This window comes from Oxyura jamaicensis, chromosome 24 (assembly GCF_011077185.1).
Source record: "Oxyura jamaicensis isolate SHBP4307 breed ruddy duck chromosome 24, BPBGC_Ojam_1.0, whole genome shotgun sequence".
Classification (NCBI taxonomy): Eukaryota; Metazoa; Chordata; class Aves; order Anseriformes; family Anatidae; genus Oxyura; species Oxyura jamaicensis.
This window is the reverse complement of record NC_048916.1, coordinates 1504294-1520753: the sequence shown is the minus strand read 5'-3', so window position 1 is coordinate 1520753 and position 16460 is coordinate 1504294. Positions and strand designations below refer to the sequence as shown.

Sequence of the window (16460 nt, the reverse complement as noted above, 5' to 3'; positions counted from 1 at the left end):
AGTGCCTGCCCAGCACGGCTCACGGCTTATGGAGGAGCAGCTGGAGGGGGGAGAGGGTGGAAAAGTGTGACAGAACAAATGAAAAAAAGAGAGTATGGAGTTGTGGCCTCACCAAAGAAATGAATTCTGATGAATTTTAATATGTTCATGCACTTATTCCAGTAGTTTCAAATACCTTTTTTGAAAGCTCACCTCCCACATAGCAGCAGCTCTGTTATTACCTTGATTTTCTGCCGCATGAGCTATCCAGCTTCTTCCACTGCCTGAACGCTGCACAGACGTTTGGAAAAATGGGGTACTTAAGGAGGAGTCCAAGGATGGAGTTTAGGAACATGTTACACACCTACGTCTGAAAATCTCTTCTTTAGAAACCAGGAGAAGTAATTAATAAAATGCTGGATCTCTGGAGTTATTAGCAAGGCTCTACAAAACAGTTGAGGAAGAGATAATCATATACTAAGGTATAGCCCTAGTTTCAGTTTTCTTTTTCTTCCATGTTTAAAAGGCAGAAATACAGCTTCTACCACAACTGAGGTTTGAGCTATGGCCACAGCATGCAATCAAGTTTTAAGTTCTTTTTATTCATTTATTTGTTTGTTTGTTTTGCAGGCAAGAGGTGCAGATATCCCTGACATTCCAGGGGAATTGCCACTTCGGACTTGCGGCAGCACAGCAAGTATGAAAGTGAAGAATGTGAAAAAGTAAGAGCAGTGTTCTTTGATTTTCCTGTATTTGTTGGGCTTCTAGATTTGATATCCTGGATTTGAGCTGTTGTTGGAATACAGCTAGGGCATTTAGCAATCATTTTTGTTAATGTCTTCATCAGAACAACCAAAATCAAAGAATCATTTAGGTCGGAAAGACCTCTAAGATGATGAAGTCCAACCGTTCATCCATCCAGACAAAGTAAATTATAGTTAATGTGGTCTAAAACTCGGGACATCAGAGGTTCTGTTAGGTCTCTTGCCCATTTTGTGCCATATAAGCAAAGCCTGTTTAAGTTCTGAACCTCACAGTTACCGTATTTTTAAACTTCTGTGATTTCTCCCGAAACCAATTCACTTAAATACATATATATGTAGGCTGGCCTATATATATTTTTACTTGTGTTTTACTCTTTTCCTTTTTTTACATTCTGCCCTGTTCCTCTTCACTGAGTGGGTTTTGCACAATTTTTCTTTTGTAGGGGTATTTTTTACTTCTCTGGTTTCCCAGATTTTTTTTTTTTTTTTTTCTGCAAGCTTAGGCTCTTTTTCTCTCTCTTTCGCACTCTCCTGGACAATGTAAACCAGCTTACTATGTTTGTAGCTAACGTTTCAAACCCCTAACCTGTAAAGAGGTTCAAAATTAATCGATATTACTTGACTTGTCTTTGCTAAGAGTGCTGACTTGAGGACCAGAACTCCCTAATATTGATTGATCTGTGCATTCAGATCACCCCTCTGTAGTGCTCTGATGCTGCAAGGGAAATGGCTCTTTGTTCTAGTGCTGAGCAGCCAGATGCTGTATCTCACTTCCCACTTGTATTCCCGTGGGAAGAGAGAGCTAGATAATGACAATCTCATTGGCTCACCACCAGAAATATCTATAGGAGTCTATAATAGCTTCAGCAGAAGCGAGAGCATGTTGCAGAGCCAGAGGATCTCCCCGTCAGCCATCACTGTAGCTGGAGACACTTGGGAATAATTATGCCTCACTTTTGAATTTTAAAAAGGCAAAGGATAAATAGCGTTTGTTCTGCACCCTCAGATACATCAACCCGGGACTGATGGGCTGTGATGCCTTTCACAGGTAAAGTTCTGCTTTCCTATGTGTCTCGTGTAAGGCTGTTTATTTGCACTGCAAGAATGCTTTTGTAAAGGTAGAGCGGCTTGTCCCTGCACCATTTCTTAAAGATGTGGGCCTTGGTGTTGATGAATTGCCACACAGTTCTTTAAGGATGCAATGATAAAAGCCACTTTGCAATTTAGTTTTCCTTCTTCACTCAGTTCTTTTCTCCACTGTTTCGGTGCATCACATCACCAAACCCCTCCGTTCCCTCAGCTTTGGGTGGAGAAGCTCCTTATTATTTTGTATGAGTAACTGCATTTTATAACAGTGCTTGATGCTCAGCATGGTGTCGGTGATTTGCATCTTATGGGGTGCTTTTGATGTGCTTCAGGTTATCCTTTACAAAAGGTCATTTTCCGAAGATGGCTGAATGTGCGCATTTCCATTATGAAAATGTGGACTTTGGCAACATACAGGTGAGTTTCAGTTTTCTTTTTCGTACAAAACATCATTGTGTTTGTCTGGTTACCTACTAACCTGCTGGGGGAAGCTCCACTGAGGTTTATTCAGTTTATTGTGAAATGTTGGTAATAGGAAGTTAAAGCAATAGGGTCTCTTTCTTTGCAATTGCTTCTGTGTTCAGGGCCAGAAGCTGTCCTCAGCTGCGTGGCCACCCCTTTGAGGCTGGAGAGGATTTTATTTCCACAGGATTTGGCTGATGTCACGGTTTTAAGACTCCATCAAACATTCATTATTGAGCTGTCTGTAGTAACTACATGCATATTTTTTAGCTTGTGTGTGTATTTTTAAACAACTGTGTTGTGCACGTATTTATGTAAATACAGAATGTTAATTGAAATTTACCGATTCTCTTCGTGCTATCCGAGCTCTGCATTGTGCACTGCAGCAGCTGTGTTATCAGAATGCAAGAAACTGCTAGTCAGCCTGAGTTGCATTTCTAGAAGTGTGCAGGCTTTATTCCTTTGTGAGCCATCCATCAGAAACATAGGCAGATGCATTTTTCATTGAGGAGTACCAGGGAGGGTTGAAAACCGAGAGTCACTGCTAGTTTCTCATAAATAGGGCACATCTTGTGCTGCACTTTCCGAAACAGGAATGCCTCCAGCATCTGCCAGCCTTGTAGCCAAAAAGAGGTTACAACCTTTTCATTTGTAAAACATTTCCTGTAATACAGTGAATTATTTACAGCCTTTCATGTTTCTGCACCTGACGGTTTTGCAAACAGAATTATGCATCCTTTTTTTCAGTCTCTAAATTCTGCCTGAGAAGGTGTGCTCTGGAATTTGAGTCCCGTTCAGGACTCCTATCGACTGTTACACTTAGTGGCTCTAGGCAGATCCACTGCACTGAGCAGGGGCTGCACATACGTTGGCAGACACGTGCACATACAGTAGTTACGTAGAAATTCACAGAGCTGACTCAGAAGAACCATTTAAGCTGTGATACATTCTGTTCCACCCCCCAAAAGCTTTCCGGTCTTACCTGAGAAGCGCAAAACCCTGTGCTTTCGCAGTTAAGGTGATGACTGTGGCTGAAACAAAAAAGTAGGAGAGAGGTACTATCCCCAGACGTCCCCAAAGCACGGTGAGTTAGACAAAGCAGTGGCCTCAGGAGGACACCAGGGCAAAGAGCTCAGTGCTTTGTCAGCTCTATGGGAGGTGGGCTGCTGACTCACAGCAATCCTTCTGAAGCAAAGCTCTGCTCCTTTCAGTTCCCGTGTATAGGAACGGTGTGACTAATCTGCATCCCTATTGTTTGTCTCCTGGTAATTTTCTGAGTTGACATCAGAGATCTGTCAGTCACTCCAGAGAGAGGTTTTACGTGGGGTAGGTGTTGGGCAGGTTTCTGTACACTGGGGGATGGGTTCGGCCTTCTGCAATCCTGAGTTCTCCTGTCCATCAGTCAGAGAGGTGGGGTGTGTTAGCAGACCTCCAATGCCATGTGCATGCTGGAGAGAGATTACAACCTTTGCATGTTGCTAGTATTTAAAGGATTTTGAAGACAAGTCATTTATTTTGTGGGGTTAAGCATTTCTTGGCACTTTTTAAGGAGGACAGTGTGTACCTGTGTGGTTGATGTGCTGAGCTGTGTGTTCTCAAGAGGGAGAAACCAATTGCAGAAATAAAATCTGAGAATATGTTCTTTACAGATTTTCTTCACGTTGCTCTGCCAAGCACGTGCTGGTGGGCAGCTTGCATGAGCAAGAGCTGCTGCAGTCTGGTGCTGTCTGCAGCTGCCCGTGCCCCTGCTCAGGTGTGCTCCGTGTTACCCCCTGGCACAGGCAGGACACCAGCGGCTGTAACCAGAGCAGTGTCTGGCTGAAATACCTGGGGAGGGATAGCACGGGAAGAAAAAGCAGGCCTGGGTGTTCAGCCCTATCTCAGTGCCTGTGTCACAAAGCCAAGGGATGGTCAACGGCCACGCGGGAGGCACTGCGGTGCTGGGATGTGTCGGGGGCAGCCAGTTGTGTGTCCTCTCTGCTGCCTCTGAGAAGCCCTACACAGAACCGAAGCCTTACTCACCCAGATGTGCTCTTTGCTGTTTGTGTGCCTAAAGCCAAACAAGTGCTTAAACAAGGTGAATCAGGCCCTAAAAAGCAGCTCCGTGCCTTTTGTTCTTCCCCTTTTCTAAGCAAGATTCCTGATAGATTCCCACGGTGTGGTTTCTTTTTAATAGGGATAAAAATACCGTAAGAACAGAGCTTTGCTCCTGACATCGGGAAGAACCGAGCATTACGGTATTTCCTTAGGAGGAGAAGACCAGTATTAATGGCAAAATAAATGCAAGCTATTAATACAACAGCAGTATTAGTTTACAGACTTAAAAATAGGTCCATATAGGGCTCATACATTTTAATCAAGTGGCTTTCATTGGTGGCTCCTTTGTGATAACAAAGTAGACTAGAGAATAGCGGTAGGATGAAGTGACTTGTAATTGACAGCTTGGCACCTAATAGCGAATTACCAAGTTGCATCTGAGGGGGTAGTGGGTGTAAACTCCTTTCAAAATCTATTCACTGTTAAAAATTTGCATAGTAGAAATGCAGCATTATCTGGCTGTGTCAGTAATTGTGTAATGCTGTCTATTAACAGCCTGGCCAAATTTCAGATTGTTTTGTAACGTTTATGTCACTTATAATATGGTCTCATGCTGCAATTGGTATTAATATCTTGGCATTTCACCTCGTGAGATCGTTTTAAATTAACTTTCTGAGATGTACAAAAAGGGATTTGTTCTCCTCCTAGCACTGTGCTAACAAAACTAGATGCATTTTGGGACGCTTTTCTCTTCAGAGATGTTCTGGTACACTGCTTTCAACAGCCACATATTTTACCCTTATCTGTGTCTGGCCAGCAAGACGCGTGTTGCATGGGCAGGAAATTTCTGGTTTACCAGGCAAAAGCTGTATTCATGACAAAGGTAGCTCCTGTCAGAGCTGCAGTTACAGGACGGGCTTCACAAATCGCATCAGCGCCAGAAATCCACCGGTATTCTGCTGAAATACTTTACATTTATTACTGCATTTATTTTTCATGCACGTATCATTGATTTTTAACTTTATGATGAAAAGCCAGGTTCTGCACAGACTGTTTATTTTAGTCTGATACCGGGTAAGTATTTAAGAGCTTTGTTGCAGGAACAGAACTGCGGTTCAGCCCTCTGTGGTCTGTGTCCCCCCTAATTAGATGGTATTAGGCCACAGCTGTGATTACTCAGCGTTGGTTAGGTTGGTTCTGCTGCCTTCCTTCACTCTTAAGGTCTGCTGCCTTTCCACGGGTCTTGGCTAACATCCCTCTGCTCTCTCCTGTCTCTAGAACATCACAATTCAACCAATTAATGTACAAAGTCGACATTGCTTATGCAGGTATTGCTGTACAGGGCATCTTAGCGTCCAGTTAAGTACCAAAATACAGGGTTGGAAGTCCTTGGTGCCTCTTCCAGGTCTTACACTGACATTTCAGAGTACAGGTAGGCAGAAGAGCTCACTGCGTGTTTAACTTCAGAGGTGCCTAAATCATCCCAATGTAACTTAGCATGCTCAGAATCAGTTCCACAGGAAGCGTCTTAAAGTTAACCATGATTTCAGTGTGCTGGGTCTTGAAAACGTTTCCTCCTTAGGGGCTGGGGTTGTTCCTGCACCAGGCGGTGCAGTGCAGATAGCTGAGCCAACCCAGAATGAGCTGATTTGTACACACTGAACCGTGCAGCATCTTCCAGACATCAGTTTGAATTAAGTTCAACACGTGAGCAGGAGGCTCGGCCCAGGCTACTCTGCTTGCAGGGTCCAGGTTTTGCGTTTTACCTGTGGAACTGATCAGGTTGGCTTGCTTGCGTGCAGGTCGAGTATCTCAGTTCAGCAGTTGGGCCATGTAATCTCTCTGCCTTCTAGTAAGCTTTAAGCCTTCATAATACAAATTGAATTATTTTTAAAAAACCTCTGTATCACTAAGTTATACAAAGCAGGGTGATTTCCTACTTAACATGACACTAATGTGGTTTTACTTTACTTTACTTTGACAAAACAGGCTGGCGGGCTAAACATCCCCAGCTCTCAGCCTTTTGTCTTCAGAGCGGTGCTCCAGCCCTCTGAGCATCCTGGAGTCTCTCCACTAGATCTGCTCCAACAGGACCGGGTCTCTCTTGTGCTGGGGTCCCAGAATGAACATAGGGCTCCAGGTGGGGTCTCACGATAGCAGGGCAGAGGCAGACAATCCCCTCCCTTGTACTTCTGGCCTCACTGCTTTTGGTGCATCCCAGGGTATGGTGGCTTTCTGGGCTGGGAGCGCACACTGACAGCTCCTGTCCAACTTCTCATCCACCAGTGTGCCCAAGTCCTTCTCCTCATGGCTGCTCTCAATCCAGTCATCCCCCAGCCTGTGCTGGTGCTTGGGATTGCCCTGACCCAGGTGCAGGACCTTGCCCTTGCCTTGTTGAACTTGATGAGGTTCATGTGGGCCTGTTTCTCACGCCCGTCTGGGTCCCTCTGGTTGGCATCCCTTCCTTCTGTTGCATCAGCTGCACCACTGAGCCCGGTGCCATCCACAAACGTGCTGTTTTTGTCATTAATAAAGATATTGAAGAGCACCGGTCCCAGTACGGACCCCTGAGGGACACCACTCGTCGCCGATCTCCTGGACATCAGGCTGTTGACCAGAGCTCTCCGGATGCAGCCATCTGGCCAGTTCCTGATGCACCAAACAGTCCGCCCTTCAAACCCCTCTCTGGGCCTTAATATGAACAGGAGAAGTAGTGAGCAGGTATTCCTTGGGTGTCTTCACTTCCTGCCAGAAATGAAGACTTTGTCTTCACGTGAAACAATTAAAAAATTATCTTCAGTTGAGGGGGTTTTAGTAATGGAATACGAGAGCTGATGTACTCTCTGCTTCCCAGATGAGATGGGTTTTTCAGTGAGCAAATAATCAGTAAAGCAGAGAAAGTGCTGTAATGCACTTTCAGACCGCTTCAGCTGGCTTGCCTTTGGCACAGCTTTACCCCTTCGCACAGCGTGGTCTCTGTCTCGCTGTGGTGGTGTTTATGTAGCTGCCTTCTAAAAATAAAACCCCGTCAGAGCAGGACTGGATTACGGCGCTTGGAAGATCCTCTCCTCCTTATCTGTTAAGCCCTGGCATTGCAAGTGATAGGAGCGTGTTATCAGTGGTAAAGGAAGTATTTGAAGCAGAATCACTTCCGCCGGTGGAGGCATCAGCTGCCAGGAATTCCTGCTGCAGCTCAGCACATTGTTTGCTGTTTGAATGCCTTTGGCAAGCTGCAGCCTTCCAGCCAAGACGCTGGGCTGCATTTCAGTGGTGGCTGTGGTTTGCATCTCTAATTGCATTTTCCTGTTGTGTCTTGAGAGTTAGACGCATTGCAAAGAGCAGTTCGAGTTTCTGGTGCCTTTTATCAGCAAAGTCTGTTGAGAAGATGTTTTGGGGGGTCGTCCTCTTGGTGATTTGTCTTTTTTTCTTTTATTTAATAATCCCGTGGGCAAGAGGGTGGGGAGGGGAAGTGTGCTTGTGAAGGTCTCTGTTAATCGTACAGATTTATTTTCTTTCCTGTGATGGATTGCAAAGGAAACAAAACTGGGAGAGCCTGCCCAGATGCCCTCCTCTGGAGCTAACTGGGGTGCTTTAACATGGTTTGTCCATGACTAAAACCCGAAACATCTCTGCACAGATCAACCAGAAGCAACAAGAATGTCAGTGCTCCCTGACCTGTGTCTGTGTGGAGTCAGACAGCTCCCATCTCCTTCCAGCCGTGATTGGAAATGAAGCCTGTGCGCTGCCGTCGGTGGAGGAGGGATTGTTTGTTCCCTCAGCTCTTCTCTGGGCATGGCAATTTTCAGCATCTTGGCTGTCATGTCCAGCTGCAGGCTATAATGTCTTCGTTTATTGCACTCATTTGTCAAGTGTTTAAAGAGGAAAAAAGTATTTATTTAAAGAAGTGAAACATTAAATAGCAGTCCTCCCTGCCTGGCTTGTTCACTTGAGAAGATGGAAGTGCATAGTAAAATCCCCCAAACTGGCCTGATTCTTGCTGTGTATTCATGCTGTGAAAAATAATTTTGCTTGGTTTTGCTTTGCCTTTAAAAGCATCTGAGTGGTTATGGCATGTATACCACATTGAATACTGCGTGGTGCTCCTTTTTAGCCTGCCTTCCATCTGCGGGTGCTGTTACTCTCCCCCCGTGCCCTTGTTCTGGCAAGTTGTGCCCCCTTCTGCAGAGCAAGGCCCCCTCCTCCCGACCTCCTTTTCCATACGGTTTCTTTACCATCACCTTCCTTGTGGCAGGGGGAGATGTTGCAAGGGCTGCTCTTAAGGATATGGGTATAGAAAAACAATGTTCATAATGTGGAAACTGCTTCTATTAACTTAATAATTCCAGCCACAACTCCCTGAAAATTGGCACAGTCTACAGCCAAGATCAACAGATTTCTAAAATTTGGAGTCTCTAGGCGAAGCTTCTCAATGCCAAAGAAGTGAGGAAAATATGCAAGTAAGTTCACCTCAGTTTTTGGATTCCTCTGCTTCCTGGTTTTGCATCCAGCTTGCCACTCAGAAAAATTCCTCCCTGGAACAAGATCACACCTGTGAAATTCCAGCTCGTTTGGTTTTCTTCCAGCATGGATTTTAAAGTGGGAGGATGACTTCAGGTGTGGAAGCGTTGATCTGTCTCCACGATGCCTCACTACAGCTGCTGGCACACGTACCACTTGCTTTATGGTTGTTGCTGGCTGTAGAGCAAGCTCACAGCCTTGTTAGAGAGCTCTCTTTAACGGGCAGGGTTCACATAAATTGTCTACCACTCTGTAAAACCTGCTAAATAAAACGTCAGGAGGTAATTTCAGGGCTAAGGAGAGGATCATCATCTTGTTGCACTCCTTCCTCCCCTTGGCTGGCGGTTACCGGAATCATGACTTTATAAATCTGTTTTATCTTTTTTAAAAAGCAAAAGGTAATTTGTCTGCCATTGCTCAGCTGGCTGGTTATTGAATTGCCTGTCATAGGGAGGAAAGGCTTTTTTCCTCTCAGTCTTTCTTTAGATGAGCTCTCTCTGATTTCCTTTATTTTAAGGGAATTAAGGGGAATTTATTTTTACTTCCTTTCTTTTAAGCTCATCATCTAAGTATATAAATAGGATAGACTATAACCTGCAAATTATTGTTAAAAGCAAATGAGTTTGTGCCTGTTAATTCCGTTGAATTTGTGTCGTCGTTACTTTTTTCTCCTTTTGCCTCTGGGTGCTTTTGAACATTCGTACGGGATGACTTGTGTCTCCTCCGGGTGGGTGTCACCAGAACGGAGCCCTGCTGGGTCAAATGGCAAAGCAAGGGCACTCTGAGGGTCTGAGCGTTGCCCACCCAGTGCGTTTCTTCTCTGTCTTATTAAAACATTAGAAAATAACCATGCAAATTTGGGTAAGCATTTTCTTAGACTTAAATACCTTGAGGTAGGTGGTGTGCTGAGGACCGGCAGGCCAGGGTGGTTTCAGGGAAGTCTCTGTGACTTGGCTGTGCTTTGCAGCTGAGGATTTCTAGTACTCACGTTTGCAAACGGTGACCTCCTGCAGGAACCCAGGTTACTTTGTACCTCCCCTGCATTTAACACTGAATATATAGCAAACTTGTTTGTGGAATTTTCGTCTTTACCAGTGCATAATGGCTACTTGATGACACGAGTAAGTCTTAAAAGTGACTGTAATAAGCCCAGCTGTTAGCTCTGGCGTTGACCTCCTGCCGTTTGCCACCATCATAAATCATCTTCAGCAGCATGTCACAGAACCGTATAAAAATTGTTTTAATTAGAGACTGGAGCAGAGTTGTGTTGGAAAATTTGTCTTCCCTCAGGTTTAATGACCTGAAAAAAAACAGATGCATTATACGTATAATTAAAATATATTAAAAATTTAAAAGGAATCCATGTGCTCCAGAAAAGTAATCCCTATTTCACTAGTGTTTCATAGGCTGAAAGAGGATTAAAGCTCTTTGTTTTATATACAATAAGCCGTACTGCTAACAGGAGAAACATTAAAATGAGCCTAGTGTTGTGCTCACAGATCTGCAAGGATGCCGAGCCGGTGTGGTTTTAACAGCTAGAAACCTGGTGTCGATATGACCCCCAGGATTTCTAGAAGCAGGGGTGTGTTGTTATATGTGGGGGTTTGTCACGCCAGTACCAAACATCGTTTGGAGCATTGACGTGTTGTGTTCACTGTGCCTGCTTGCAAAAAGGGAAATTCGTTTTGTTTGTGCTTGGGGGCCACATCTGGAGGTTGGATGGCAGAGTTGGCAGCTTGGGGGGTAGGAAGTTAGGCTGCGAATTAGGAAGCTGTTTGTTCATTCATTAATTAGCATCCCAGTGGAATGTGGGTGCCTGTGAGCTGTAGCTATAAGTGTTCGTCTTCGTGTCCTGGCTGAGAAGTGCAGGTGGGAGGTGAGGGCTGCTTGCGAGGAGATCCCTTGCCCTGTGTCCCATTCATCTGAGCATCCCAGGTGTGCTGTGGCTGTGGTGCCACACATGCCGTGTGGCCGGGAGCTCTGCGGAGCCCCTTTACTTGTGTGATCTGCTTTGCAGGTGGGTTCCAGACCTGGAAAATCAGCACTGCTTCCCCACCTGCTTCTCTCAGTAATGTAGCACGTGGCATGGTGAAATCAAGCTTGTTCTCTTGTTATAAAATCAGGGAAGAGTTGTCTTTGAGTGCTCAAGGAAAAGCTTGTCGCTGCTCTCAAACTTTGATGGTCTACCCTGCCAGGCAAGCAAATGCAGAAGAAAGCACTTGAACTGATGGTGTTTGCATACTACATGTGACAACGTTTGCTGTACTGTGACAGGACTCTTAATGCAGCACACACAGCTGTGCGTGTACCACCGTGGGTGTTTCTAGATCTGCTAAGCTGAGACCCAAGTTTTCTTGTTTGTTTTACTTGCAACAGAGAAAGATTTGTGCAGAAGGTTTCCCGTGAACCTAAACTTTCCCAAGGGTCTGGGTTCAGACAGATTTTTCGTTTTAAATGGGTAAGCGTGCACACAGGCACATATTCTCACCCACGCGTACCATTATAATGTCTAGGAGGCATTTAAACATGTTTGTAGACTTTGATAGTTCTGTTATTTTATCCCTTGCTGTGATGCGTGTGCAGAAAATGGAGGTTTCTGTTTCCTCCTGGGCATCCATACCAAAAAGCTCTTTGATCTCTGATGAGGATTCCAGAGATACCAATTCCCTATTTCCTCTGCCTTTTCATTTCTGGCTATTGTGTCAACAAAAGCTGCACATTCAGGTTGCTGTTTTCCTGGCAAAGCAGTATAAAATTGCATGCTACCATTAAACATCATGTTGAAGCAGTTTAGCAGTGCACTTGTGGTTTGGGTTTGTTTGTTTTTATTTTATTTTATTTATAAAATACTTGAAGGAAGAAGCTCATGATGCTTTCCCTTCCTCTTCAAGACTCACTCTCCTAAAGTGTAGCTTTTAAAATTTCTCTTTAAAGTAACTGAAGGAACTTTGATTCTAGTATCTGATTTTTCTTCTTTCCATCCCTCTACCATATGAATTAAAGAACCATTAGCAATAACTAAATGACTTCCTATGGGACATATTTTTAAGGTGCAAGACCTCTTCTATTACCCCGTGAAATTTCTTCTTTACAAATATTTTATTTCCCAGAAGGAGCTGTTATGGGAAGCTTGTTTAGGTCTGCATGCAAATGTTTAAAGCCCCATCAAGTGTTTTTCTGAATGACTGGGGACTGGTTTGTGAGTTGCAGTCAGAGCTAACACCTCTAACTGCAGAGCGAGCTTTTGGCACCATCATGCTCAGAATTGTGTCAGTAATAATTCAGAGGAAAAACTGTTGCTTAATAGACAGCAGCAAACCCAGTATTGTAGCAAGTTGGCAATGAAAATATATAGTGCTGTATACTTTATGTATGTTCGGGATCCGTGAACCTGCCCTAAAATTAATACTGTTCTATTGGAAGAACGATGAAGCTTGTAAATATGGTTATAAAACAAATCTCATTCTTGGGGTAGGTGATGTTGTCTGGTTCTGCCAATTTATGTTCAGATACTAACAAAAATTCTCGAGAGTTACCTTGAAATTCAGTGCAGCTGTGTAATTGCTCTTCATAGTGCTTGGGTGGTACACTTAATTATTGCAAATAGGACATGTCAAAACATTCAGTCTTTAAAGTGACTGATTTTGGACCAAGTTCCCATTTACCATCTTGACGTATTCAAACAACCAAAACAACTTCTGTTATTTTTACAGTGTGAGTCCAGGATTTTACTTTCAAAAGCTGGTCTGTTATTGACGAGCTGTGTTTGTGCTGAGTCCCACAGTAATTATAGGTGCAGCAGTCCTGGGATGAACACGGACACCCACCAGTGGGAGCTGGAGCCTTGGGTTAGGAAGGATTTGCATGGAGGAAGAAATGTCATATCGGGACAAGGGTACTGCCTTGCTAAGGTGAGGGGAACTCAGGCTACTTTAGCCCTAGTGTAAGGCTTGAGAAGCGTCAGACCCAGATTCAGAGCCCACTTCCATGCACCTTCTCTTGTGGCTCAAGGTTTGTTTTAATGCCAGGCCTTGCCATCTGTTTTAAAATGAAATAAAAGTTAGATTGGGTTTGGAAACTCTTTTCGGAGAAGTGACCTCTTACTCTAGTGCACGCGCTTTGAATTATTTATGCCTTTTAGCAGTAGCACCAGAGCTGTGATGTGCACTTTGAGAACACCCGGGACAAGCTCTGCTGGTTTTTATTTCCCCCAGTACATGGTCTGCATTTCTTCCAGCTCTGCCAAGCCTCCCTTTATCCATCACTTCCTAGTTACTTTAAACTAAGTAGAGTTCAAACTAAGCAGAAGATCCTTTTAGAGCTGGTTTGTGTTGCTGCTGAATCAGAGGGCACAGAGAAGTTTTTGTCCTTCACTGAGCTGTGAAGATTTTCCTTCTGCCTCTCCTGTCTAAAGGATTTGCAGGCTGCTAATAAAGATCCAAACACAAGTTCTGGTCAGATGGCGGGAAGTGGGAAAGCACATCCAGCAGCTTAGAGGTGTCCAAATATTGTATTGGTTATAAAGACATCTTGACTGAAGGTGTGCGGAGGATGAAATACATACCTGCACTGTTCAGAGTAACGTCAGTGTGAGGCCATCAAGGACAAAGACATCTTTTGTTCCTAAAAGGTTTCAAGATTATCTGCAGAGATGAAAAGGTTTTATGTCCTAGGTCTCAGATTACGAGGATGCCTTTTTGTTTTTGAAGTATTATTATTGTATTTTTCCTGTTACTGATCAGCAGGATCATCATCATTTCTGTATCTGTGCTATGGTTTGCTTGCCACTATTTCACGTGTAAAGTCACTTCCCGCTCGGATGTGTCATAGGAAGGGAGAGCTCCGAGCACGGATGCCTCTGGTCACACTGATGCTGTGAAGAGCACACATACTCCTGCCCACCTCCCTGCCTGCTGCCCCCTAAAACCAACCAACGGTTACCAAGAGGATCATCTCTGCCCTACCGCGTTTCTCTTTCTGGCATCTCCTCTCAGGCAGCGGTTAAAGGATCGGGCCAGTCATGGCTGAGGCCCTCAAGCCTGCCATAAAAAAACAGGTAAAACATTAGGCTATTTGCAGGTTTTAAAGAAAAAAAAACAAATCCTAGAATTGTACAGTAAAAAAAGGGAGATAAACTCTTGTTCACTGCAAGCAAGCGCCACAATCTGTGCTGCGGGGTCTTGGTTGTTGGTTTGTGTTCTAAAGGGAAAACAGAGGATTTTCATCTGAATTGGGTTGCTGTGGGAGAAGACCCAGGTTGGTAACGTCTCATCGTATGAATGATAATTGTGAACTCCTGTCTGCTTGATTTCTGCTTTTTTAGAGAAGAGGAAGGTTGCATTAGACTTGAAGATTTCTCAGGAGGAAGTGAAGTAGAAACTTTTAAACAGGAAACCTTCAATTAACAGCAGGTCTCATACTGCCCCATTCTTTTTTAACAAGAGAGAACTCCGAGCCTTTCTTACCTCTGAGATGCTGCCTTGTCCTTCGTTGCCTGCTGTGCTGCTGGGAGCTCTTCATGAGCACTGAGATATTTTTAAGATTAATTACCCATAATTACTATTCACGTCCAGAGAGACCAAAATTATAATAGGAGCTTGTAATTGCAACTGATTTTTGAAGTCTGCTAATTAGGAACTTACCTAATTACGGCCACAACTTTGGCTGTGATCTTTTCAAAAGTCAGGTAAAGCAGTGCTGGGGTTGGTCAGTATTTGACCTGGAAATTTCTTGTTTTGGCCCTGATCTTGGCAATTTCAGTAAACGATGCTCTTCCTTCTAAACTATTCCTTATCTAGTACTTCAGCGCCGTTGTGCAGGGGGCACGATGGCCAAGGAATTCAGAAGTGTCCCGGGTCCTGGTATAACCAATGGGGGGCACTTGGCCGTGGTGTCATTCTTCAGGAAAAAGATGAGCACCATCTTCTTCACACTGGTTCCCTTGTGGGTCTTAGACAAAATCAAAATCTCCATCTGCCGTTGCAAGTCTTGTCCCATGAAGAAGGGTGAAAGTCAGAAGCCAAAGGCATCTGTGCTCACAGTGTTTCTTCTCGCGCGCATTAAGTTTACTCTGCAATTAAATCCATACTGCTGTGAGGTGCTTTGAACTGCAGGGGTGTTGCAAAGGGGAGCCGTGATGAAGAAAGATCCACGTTGTGTACAAGTCAGGCCGCGCTCCTAGTAAATATGCTGCTGCACTTCCCCTCTAAGACTTTTTTTTTGCTAGGCTGTTTTTCAGGGTTAGTTTATGTGGCATCTTCATGTGGTGTATTTTGAGTCTCCTTTGGTTTGGATGCTTTGTAAGATGCAGATGAAACAATTCCTACAAGCAGTGAAATTTGAATTATGTTAAAATAGGTGTTCCTTTCCTGGTTCTCCTCTTTCCCCCAAGTCTGTTGTATATTAATTTTCTGAATCCATCTGTCATTTCTTTGGTTGCTTAGGAATAGCTGAGAAGCAAAGTGTCTTCTGAACTGATTCTAACAGAAGTTTCAGTGGTGCTGTCAGAGTTTGTTAAACTTTTTTTTTTTTGTATCCTTTAATTGAAAGAAAGCCTTCAGTGAGGTCGTCATCTCTGCCAGGTTTGTGTAGGATGTTCTGATTTAAAACCAAACCATTTGTTTTGTTCTCAAGAGTCAAGTGTTGCTTTCCCCTCTCAGCTTGGTTTAACTTGTGCCTAACTAATGTCGTAAAGATGAAGAACTTGGGTCATTCATTGTCTCTTCTATAGACAGTTCCGAAAATAATGTTTAAATTTTCTATTAGATTAAAAAAACAAAACAAAAAAAAAAAGTTGAGGGGGAAGACTTGGAAGACTTCCACTTTTAAGAACAAAGTACCCATGAACTCTTACAGTTCTTGTGTTTCAAATGGATGAATTTTTTAGTTTTCCTTTGAAAATCGCTTTGGATGAGGTGATGTAGTGTGCTTTCTGCTACAATTAGGAGTGTATTTGTCTTGCAAGTTGCCGTGATCAGATTAAGGCTAAAACCACCACTGTACAACAAACTATATCTGCATCAGTAGCAGTAATACTAAATCTCACTGCTACTGTAACAGGTCCTTGAATTCCAAAAGGACTACAGCATGGATTACACATAAGCCCTGCGCTGTCAGGTATGCTGTGTGTGTACACTCCAGTGTTCCCCAGACAGAAATTCGTTCATTTAAATATGCTCACTTCAGTGGCTGTAGACAGTCTGAGGTATTAGGAAGGCCTGTAGCATTTTACATCTTGTGTGTGCTCATTTAGACAAGCTATTGCATCGGAGCTTTCTGGAGCTGAGTGTTTGTTCTACTCCCAGTTGCTGACAATTCACTGTTTTCTTTTGGAAATTAAGAAGTTCTTCATACAAAGCTTAACTGAACTGCCAGGATAATACAGCGAAATAAGACTTTGAATTCTTCATTTGTCCACAATTTGGAGCTGTGGGGGGCTGTCTCCTGGAATTGCTCTGCTCCTTGCTCTCCTGCACGTGGCAGTGCTTCCCATGCGAGGACAGCAGCCTGTCATTGTCATCACTAACCACTCACCTCTGGCTGCCACGGGGCGATGAGCATCGCGATGAGCATCGCGTCACCCGCTGGGAGGAACCGAGTCACCTGCATTGCTGG

General features: G+C 44.0%; 1 protein-coding gene across 7 annotated transcripts in view; it reads left to right on the top strand.

Moving 5' to 3' along the window:
- The window catches only part of ARHGAP32 (Rho GTPase activating protein 32), a 255589-nt gene that overhangs the window by 119445 nt on the left and 119684 nt on the right, over positions 1-16460 (top strand). For 5 of the 7 annotated variants that reach the window (XM_035346342.1, XM_035346340.1, XM_035346343.1 and 2 more), the window contains 3 exons: positions 610-701; positions 1750-1791; positions 2162-2246. In XM_035346342.1, coding sequence (XP_035202233.1) covers positions 610-701; positions 1750-1791; positions 2162-2246 — 219 coding nt within the window. The remainder of the gene's footprint in view (positions 1-609; positions 702-1749; positions 1792-2161; positions 2247-16460) is intronic. The other 2 variants (XM_035346347.1, XM_035346341.1) reach the window with 1 other exon arrangement.